The 8,689-nt window shown below is 49.3% G+C and overlaps 1 protein-coding gene across 5 annotated transcripts; it reads left to right on the forward strand.

Moving 5' to 3' along the window:
* Window positions 1-427: 427 nt before the first annotated feature.
* LOC308188356 (uncharacterized protein) lies at window positions 428-8,120 on the forward strand. 5 transcript variants are annotated; one of them, XM_080577278.1, is made up of 15 exons: window positions 428-1,023; window positions 1,355-1,411; window positions 1,634-1,660; window positions 2,094-2,114; window positions 2,257-2,313; window positions 3,334-3,354; window positions 3,497-3,553; window positions 3,954-3,974; window positions 4,117-4,173; window positions 4,574-4,594; window positions 4,737-4,793; window positions 6,098-6,124; window positions 6,448-6,465; window positions 6,616-6,664; window positions 7,229-8,120. In XM_080577278.1, the coding sequence occupies exons 1-14, from the start codon at window positions 949-951 to the stop codon at window positions 6,640-6,642; spliced, it is 543 nt and encodes a 180-aa protein (XP_080433404.1). In that variant the 5' UTR covers window positions 428-948; the 3' UTR covers window positions 6,643-6,664; window positions 7,229-8,120. The 5 variants fall into 5 exon arrangements, 3 of the variants coding, with proteins under 3 accessions (XP_080433404.1, XP_080433406.1, XP_080433405.1); XR_013945441.1 differs by lacking the exons at window positions 3,954-3,974; window positions 4,117-4,173 and adding an exon at window positions 5,796-5,911; XR_013945442.1 differs by lacking the exons at window positions 2,094-2,114; window positions 2,257-2,313; window positions 3,334-3,354 and adding exons at window positions 2,714-2,734; window positions 5,796-5,911.
* Window positions 8,121-8,689: the final 569 nt, after the last annotated feature.

Genomic DNA, 8,689 nt, shown 5'->3' on the forward strand with positions numbered 1-8,689 from the left:
AAATGGGGGGAGGGGGGGGCAGGAGCAGGGAAGGATGGAAAGCTTCAAACCTCCAACTGAAGGGTGCCCACTGCAGAAACACTTCTATCACCATGAGGCCCCTGGACCATTCTGGGTACAGCTTGCTCTCTGAATAGGCATCTCGTTTGATAACATTCGCAAATATTTATTGGAGATACTTTTCTCCTGTTTGCCAGCCCTGGACAGGAGTCATTGCCAAAATAAGTGCCAGGTTCATTATGTCTGAAGACTGAGGAAAGTCAGAGCTCACAATGGCCTTTGCCCAAACCAAGGTTGTTTGAAAGTCATTACCTGGCATCCTCCTAGAGCAGAGGGCCTTGAGAAAGATATGGCACCAAGGAGATATTTCCCAGACAAGGAGAAGGATAGGGCTAAATCTGAATATGTTGTTTCATCCTGAGTTTGGGGAGACTTATTAAAACCAGTCATCAGACCAATGGTCTCTACAGAAAGGCTGGGATTATCCCAGGGAGTGGCAGGGTACCACCACACAGAGGTACAAATCATCTGTCAGTGGAACAAGGCAGCCCTGGGGCAGGGCCTGGCACCAGGGATTAGGGAGTGTTTCTTCATTTGAGGAAACTTTCCAAACTGCACTGTTTCACAGTTTGAACAAAGTGGCTTAATATCAAACATTGATCTAAAATGGAGTATGGGCGTGAAACTGCCAATGTCCCTCTTTGAAAGATCAAAACAAAGGTATATTCCCACAAAAGGGAGTGGTGGAGAGAGATTAGGAGACAGTGATAAGCCAAGGTTGGGGCATGTGATACCAGGAAAACCATGGGTTGGGTCAGGATATCGGGGCTGGCTCAGGCAAAGCTGATGTGGCAAGATCTGGCTGTGCCCTATAAATCCAGCCCCAGCCTCAGCATTGTATATTGACCCTGCCTGAAGGACTGAGTACCCTGTTGCAAAGAAGAAGCCATGAAGGAAGAGATCTGTGTTGCATTCCTGGCTGTTTGTCTCCTTGTGCTTGGAGGCACTAAGGCAGCTCCCCTGGTAGGAAAATTTGGAGGGACTGGGTGGTTCAGGATATATGGGGACCAGTCATGCCCCTGCGAGGGGACAATGAGAGGGAGGAGGTTGCCAAGGGACTGAGAACATCCTGGCTACAACCATAGTGGGTCCTAAGAGTGGGGGCATTAGGAGGATCTTATTCTCCAAGCTACCCACTAAGTATGAGGGGAGTGAGAAATAGAAATCTGACCCTATTTTCCCTCTGTCTTTGCCACTCACTCACTCCTGCTCCCCCTCCATCTTCCCCCACCCTCCCTCCTGCCGCCCCAGTCATGGCAGGACCACAGCTATAGCCTCTGTATATTCCTTCCAGGACTCTAACAGCTTTAATGGGAACAGTGCTGGGGATGGCAGCTTCAACAACAATGGGGTGAGTATGAAGGGATATGTGGCAGAATATGGAAGGGGAGAAAGAACATATCTCAGAAAACTGGAGTGATAAAACATGTATGTTGGGAGATAAATGGTTGACTGAGCCAGGAGAACTTGGGAAGAAGGTGGATTCCACAAATACCTAACATCAGGGCCCCAGGAGATGCACAGGATAATCCGTAAGCACCTATACACCTCTCTTTCTCGCTCTTCCTTGCAGAATGGCTTCGAGCCCCCAGTCATCTATGTGAGTATTGCAACAGACCACAGTGTCTATCGCATCAGAAACTAACAGGCAGTTGCCCTTTCTCTGTGCTCCCAAGGCTGGGTGTGGGGGAACAAAACCAGGAGCATCCTAGCCCTGAGGAGGCAGCCCTGGCCTGAGCCCTATCTGCTGCCTCATGATGGATCTGGTTTGTGAAAGAGATGAGCGGACCTCTGGAACATCCCCTGTCCCAGTCCAACTGTTTTCCCCAGGGTCTACACCCTTCCCCTCCCCCTCTTCTTCCCCTAAATGGTTGCACATAGACATAACTCTGCTCATGACCTGAGCTCTTTCCTCTGACCTGGCTTCAGGGCCCTTAACAACCTGGGAGATATAGGGAGTGTATGAAGGGGATAGATTTTGTGGTGAGAGCAAAGTAGCATCCTCATAACACTCTGCTCTCTCATCTTTTCAGGATCCTGTGGGTGATGCAGAGGTAAGTGTTTCCACTCTCAAGCAGCCATTCTTCCATTACCATCCCACACAGAGATCTTGGGTTTTCTTTGCCATGTGGTACACAGGAGAAAGGGCACCAGGAGCCCCTTGGTAGCCCCACTATAACAGTGTTTGTTTTTCAGAACCATGGCAGCTTCAACTGGAATAGGGTTGGTGACCGCAGCTTCAATGACAATGGGGTAAGAATTGAGGTCCTCCCTGGGATAACTAAGGAGGGATTTGGGGGAGGTAACCCACAATGTATTCAGTTTCTCCTTTGCTTAGGGTAAGGCTTGGCCCCTAACCTCTTGCACACTCTGGTTTGTGGATCTGGTTTGTGAAAGAGATGAGCGGACCTCTGGAACATCCCCTGTCCCAGTCCAACTGTTTTCCCCAGGGTCTATACCCTTCCCCTCCCCCTCTTCTTCCCCTAAATGGTTGCACATAGACATAACTCTGCTCATGACCTGAGCTCTTTCCTCTGACCTGGCTTCAGGGCCCTTAACAACCTGGGAGATATAGGGAGTGTATGAAGGGGATAGATTTTGTGGTGAGAGCAAAGTAGCATCCTCATAACACTCTGCTCTCTCATCTTTTCAGGATCCTGTGGGTGATGCAGAGGTAAGTGTTTCCACTCTCAAGCAGCCATTCTTCCATTACCATCCCACACAGAGATCTTGGGTTTTCTTTGCCATGTGGTACACAGGAGAAAGGGCACCAGGAGCCCCTTGGTAGCCCCACTATAACAGTATTTGTTTTTCAGAACCATGGCAGCTTCAACTGGAATAGGGTTGGTGACCGCAGCTTCAGTGACAATGGGGTAAGAATTGAGGTCCTCCCTGGGATAACTAAGGAGGGATTTGGGGGAGGTAACCCACAATGTATTCAGTTTCTCCTTTGCTTAGGGTAAGGCTTGGCCCCTAACCTCTTGCACACTCTGGTTTGTGGATCTGGTTTGTGAAAGAGATGAGCGGACCTCTGGAACATCCCCTGTCCCAGTCCAACTGTTTTCCCCAGGGTCTACACCCTTCCCCTCCCCCTCTTCTTCCCCTAAATGGTTGCACATAGACATAACTCTGCTCATGACCTGAGCTCTTTCCTCTGACCTGGCTTCAGGGCCCTTAACAACCTGGGAGATATAGGGAGTGTATGAAGGGGATAGATTTTGTGGTGAGAGCAAAGTAGCATCCTCATAACACTCTGCTCTCTCATCTTTTCAGGATCCTGTGGGTGATGCAGGGGTAAGTGTTTCCACTCTCAAGCAGCCATTCTTCCATTACCATCCCACACAGAGATCTTGGGTTTTCTTTGCCATGTGGTACACAGGAGAAAGGGCACCAGGAGCCCCTTGGTAGCCCCACTATAACAGTGTTTGTTTTTCAGAACCATGGCAGCTTCAACTGGAATAGGGTTGGTGACCGCAGCTTCAATGACAATGGGGTAAGAATTGAGGTCCTCCCTGGGATAACTAAGGAGGGATTTGGGGGAGGTAACCCACAATGTATTCAGTTTCTCCTTTGCTTAGGGTAAGGCTTGGCCCCTAACCTCTTGCACACTCTGGTTTGTGGATCTGGTTTGTGAAAGAGATGAGCGGACCTCTGGAACATCCCCTGTCCCAGTCCAACTGTTTTCCCCAGGGTCTATACCCTTCCCCTCCCCCTCTTCTTCCCCTAAATGGTTGCACATAGACATAACTCTGCTCATGACCTGAGCTCTTTCCTCTGACCTGGCTTCAGGGCCCTTAACAACCTGGGAGATATAGGGAGTGTATGAAGGGGATAGATTTTGTGGTGAGAGCAAAGTAGCATCCTCATAACACTCTGCTCTCTCATCTTTTCAGGATCCTGTGGGTGATGCAGAGGTAAGTGTTTCCACTCTCAAGCAGCCATTCTTCCATTACCATCCCACACAGAGATCTTGGGTTTTCTTTGCCATGTGGTACACAGGAGAAAGGGCACCAGGAGCCCCTTGGTAGCCCCACTATAACAGTGTTTGTTTTTCAGAACCATGGCAGCTTCAACTGGAATAGGGTTGGTGACCGCAGCTTCAGTGACAATGGGGTAAGAATTGAGGTCCTCCCTGGGATAACTAAGGAGGGATTTGGGGGAGGTAACCCACAATGTATTCAGTTTCTCCTTTGCTTAGGGTAAGGCTTGGCCCCTAACCTCTTGCACACTCTGGTTTGTGGATCTGGTTTGTGAAAGAGATGAGCGGACCTCTGGAACATCCCCTGTCCCAGTCCAACTGTTTTCCCCAGGGTCTACACCCTTCCCCTCCCCCTCTTCTTCCCCTAAATGGTTGCACATAGACATAACTCTGCTCATGACCTGAGCTCTTTCCTCTGACCTGGCTTCAGGGCCCTTAACAACCTGGGAGATATAGGGAGTGTATGAAGGGGATAGATTTTGTGGTGAGAGCAAAGTAGCATCCTCATAACACTCTGCTCTCTCATCTTTTCAGGATCCTGTGGGTGATGCAGGGGTAAGTGTTTCCACTCTCAAGCAGCCATTCTTCCATTACCATCCCACACAGAGATCTTGGGTTTTCTTTGCCATGTGGTACACAGGAGAAAGGGCACCAGGAGCCCCTTGGTAGCCCCACTATAACAGTGTTTGTTTTTCAGAACCATGGCAGCTTCAACCGGAATAGGGTTGGTGACCGCAGCTTCAATGACAATGGGGTAAGAATTGAGGTCCTCCCTGGGATAACTAAGGAGGGATTTGGGGGAGGTAACCCACAATGTATTCAGTTTCTCCTTTGCTTAGGGTAAGGCTTGGCCCCTAACCTCTTGCACACTCTTCAAGGACTGTGTCAGGACATTATTGAAAGTGTCACCACATGGAAACCCATTACTTCCCCTTGATCCTGTGCCAGCAGTACTATGCCACTCCCCAGGAAGAGTAGTCTTTTCTTCACCATGAAATTTCCAAGCTGTCTCAACTTGGACTCATTGTCTTTCTGCCCTTCACTGAGCCCATCCAGGAAGAGTTGGTCTCTGTGCTCTCTCCAGTCCCCTTTGAAGAAGGGGAGGATAGGGCCTCTACCACTTCATTTTGTTGCTTGTGAGGATACAAGGAATTAGTAGGTGGTAGGAGCTGGGAGAACTGAAGTGGCACTAGTTTATAGGCAGTTCAGGCTGTGGGCAGGTATGGGTTCAAGGAAAGATGGGTGATCCTGGAGATTCTGGAAGATGCCAGGAATTTGTTGGTAGTGTAAAATGAAAGAGACGGGTGTCCAAGATGTGGGAGTCCCAGAGAGACAGGAATGAGCTGGGAATTGTGAGATACTGGGCTGTAAGGTAAACTGGGTGACACTAACACATGAGGAAACAGGAAGGAGGAGCACTGTGAGACATTACAAATTCATAGATACATGAAGATGAGGAAACAACTAGACAACAGTGCAAAGCAGACCACTTAGGAAACACTGGAAAAGGGGAGTGAAATGATGGGGAGAACTGAGATGAAAGGGAAACACTGAGAACAGGTTGTCACACGAGTATGGGAGGTTCTAAAGTGGATTGCAAGATGGGGAACATTGGGTAGCAGTGGAACGTGAAGGAGGGAGATGTGGGTTTGTAGGTATCAGAACTTCGGTGCAGTCTCTTCTGCATCCTCACCAGAATGGTGTCACCTCCTTGTCCTTGGAGCCCACACCAGTTCTGTGCTCTTTCCCTCCTCAGTACAAACAAGAAAGGAAAACTCCCTCCCCTGACTCCATTAGCCTGCTCTTGCTAATGCATCCCACAGAATGCAGTGGATAGCTGATGAAAGAAGACCAGCAGATATCTCAGGGCAGGTGCTGTGTATTGTCTGGAAAGGGCCATGTCCATCAGGGCTTGGGAATGCCTAGTCACTCACTCTGTGGCCTGTATTTCCAGGGGTTCCACCCCCAGCCACTCCTGTACCTCCTGGTGCCCTTAGAACTCACCTCTGTCTCTCTCTCTCTCTCCCCCTTCCTCTTTCTCTCCCCAACTTTCCACAGAATGGCTTCGAGCCCCCAGTCATCTATGTGAGTATTGCAACAGACCACAACATCCATCTCATCAGGAACTAACAGGCAGTTGCCCTTTCCCCGTGTTCCCAAGGCTGGGTGTGGGGGAACAAAACCAGGAGCATCGTAGCCCTGAGAAGGCAACCCTGGCCTGAGCCCTATCTTCTGCTTCAGGATGGATTGGGTTTGCAAAAGAGTTGAGCGGACCTCAGGAACATCTCCTGTCCTGGTCCAACTATTTTCCCAGGGTCTGGGAGGGGTAGGGAGTGTACAAAGAGGATAGATTTTGTGGTGGGAGCAAAGTAGGGTCCTCACAATGTTCTGCTCTCTTATCTTTTCAGGATGTGGGTGCTGCAAGGGTGAGTATTTCCACTCTTAAGCAGCCCTTCTTCCCTTACCACACCACCCAGAGATCCTGGGTTGTCACTGCCATGCATTTCAGAGAGACTCAGGATAAAGGGCACCAGGAGCCCCTTGGTAGCCCCACTATAACAGTGTTTGTTTTTCAGAACCCTGTCAACTTTGATGATCAGTGACCACAGCTTCAATGACAATGGGGTGAGTATATGCATTCTCATCTTTTTAATAATGCACTAGGAAATTACTATCATCGTAAAATGAGAGGGTGTGGCTTTGAAGGGAAAAAATGTTGGGTTGAAGCAAAGGAATATTCTCAACACTACACTCATATTTCCACCATCTTCATGGTTTCTTCTAGACTCTATTTTGATGTCTCCCTTGCCATTTGGCCTCCTACTTTCTCAGACTCCATCTATTGCCTCTTCAGTGCGGAAGAAGTTTAACTAATTTCATGATTAGTCCCATTTGATCTTCTTAATACATCCCAGCCACATTCCAGTGAATCATGGCTGCAAGGTGCCCCAAGGTTCTACAAAGGGGATCATCTTCATGGATGTTTTGGGGGATGGAAGGGGTGATCATTCTACAGCTAAAACCCCTCAATTTCCTGAAGAGACTTAACTGCACACAATGTTTTCAACACTGACACACCTCTTTCTGCCTTGCAGAACAGATTTGAGGCACCAGTCACCTTTGTAAGCATTGGGAAAAAAAAAAATAATAATATCACCGATTCTTTTCATCTTCTTCCCTGAATTACAGGACTCCTGAATAATTTCCCTCCACATTCAATCTACGGTCCCAATTTTGCCCTGTTCCTGAAGAGTTTTGCTTAAGAATAAAGAGATCCCATTATTGCTGGTGCAAAGGAAATAAACCTGGATCTTACACCACTGTGTTCTGGACCTTTTTTTATGTGTGTATGTGTGGCTTTTTCAGACACCAGTCCTCCTCCAGAATCCCCAATCTCTTCTCTTGCAACCAAGCTGGTCCCAAACTGCTGCAGATTGCTAAGTAACCTGGGTCAGAGCAGTTAATTATAATAACAGTTGGAGACCATGCTGTCACCCAAGGCATCTCAGGGTTTCCCTGCTGCCCTTTGGGAATATCTTTTCTTTCTGCCTCAACTGGATTTCACCTGTCCCAGTCTCTGCCTGTCATCTATGCCAAAGGGTTGGATTGATACCAAAGGCAGTATGTTGAGTCGAGTCCCAAGGGCCATTGTGCCATATCGAGCTGAGTCAAGTTGTGAGGATAGTTGGGCAAGTCAAGTCATGAGGGCTGTCGGGTGGAGTCAAGTCGAGGCGAGTTGCAAGGGCCTTCTGACCAAATCGAGCCAAGTGGCAAGGGCTGTCAGGCTGAGTAGAGTCGAGTTGCTAGGGCTGTCGGGCTGAATCAAGTCAGCTGCGAGGGCTGTCGGGCTGTGCCGAGTCGAGTTGTGAGGGCTGTTGGGCTGAATCAAGTCAAATCAGGAGAGCCGTCGGGCCGAGTCGAGTTGAGTTGAGATGGCCGTCAGGCCGAGAGGATTCGAGTCGTGAGGGCCATCTTAACGAGTCAAACCGAGTCGCGAGGGCTGTCGGGATGATTCCTGTCAAGTTGTGAGGGCTGTTGGGACAAGGCAAGTTGAGTCAAGTCGCAAGAGCCATCAGGCAGAGTCGAGTCGATTCGCAAGGGCCAGCGGGCCAAGTCGAGGTGATTTGTGAGAGCTGTCAGGCCAAGTTGGGCTGAGTCGAATCACAAGAGCCTTAGGGCTGAGTCGAATCAAGTCGCGAGGGGTGTTGGTTCGAGGTGAGCCAAGTTGCGATGGCATTCAAGATGAGTTGATTTGAGTCAAATCACAAGAGTCATTTTGTTGAGTCCAGCTGAATCATGAGAGCCATTGGGCCGAGCTGAATTAAGTCGAGAGGGCTGTCAAGACAAGTCAAGTTGAGTCACAAGGGCCGTTGGGCCTAGTCAAGTCGCAAGGGCCATTGTGCCGAGCCAAGTTGAGTTGTGTCGTGAGGGTTGTGGGGTTGAGTCTTGTTGATTCACTAAGGCTGTAGGGCCAGGTCACATCTATTCGTGAGGGCCATCAGGCTGAGTCGAGTCGCAAGGGCCGTTGGGCTGAGTCGAGTTGAGTTGAGTCGAGAGGGCTGTCAGGCCAAGTCGAGTAGAGTCATGAGGGCCATCGGGCTGAGTCTTGTCGAGACAAGTTGCAAGGGCCTTCAGGATGAGTCGAGTCGA

The sequence above is a fragment of the Anser brachyrhynchus genome (genome assembly GCF_964034855.1).
Source record: "Anser brachyrhynchus genome assembly, chromosome: 1".
NCBI classification, from domain to species: domain Eukaryota; kingdom Metazoa; phylum Chordata; class Aves; order Anseriformes; family Anatidae; genus Anser; species Anser brachyrhynchus.

Excerpts from the sequence above, each read along its gene's own strand:
- LOC308188356 (XM_080577278.1), top strand. The coding sequence starts at position 949 with ATGAAGGAAGAGATCTGTGTTGCATTCCTGGCTGTTTGTCTCCTTGTG. Across the intron at positions 1,024-1,354 it reads GCACTAAGGCAGCTCCCCTG|GACTCTAACAGCTTTAATGG; the intron begins GTAGGAAAATTT and ends TATTCCTTCCAG. Across the intron at positions 3,554-3,953 it reads GCAGCTTCAATGACAATGGG|GATCCTGTGGGTGATGCAGA; the intron begins GTAAGAATTGAG and ends TCATCTTTTCAG.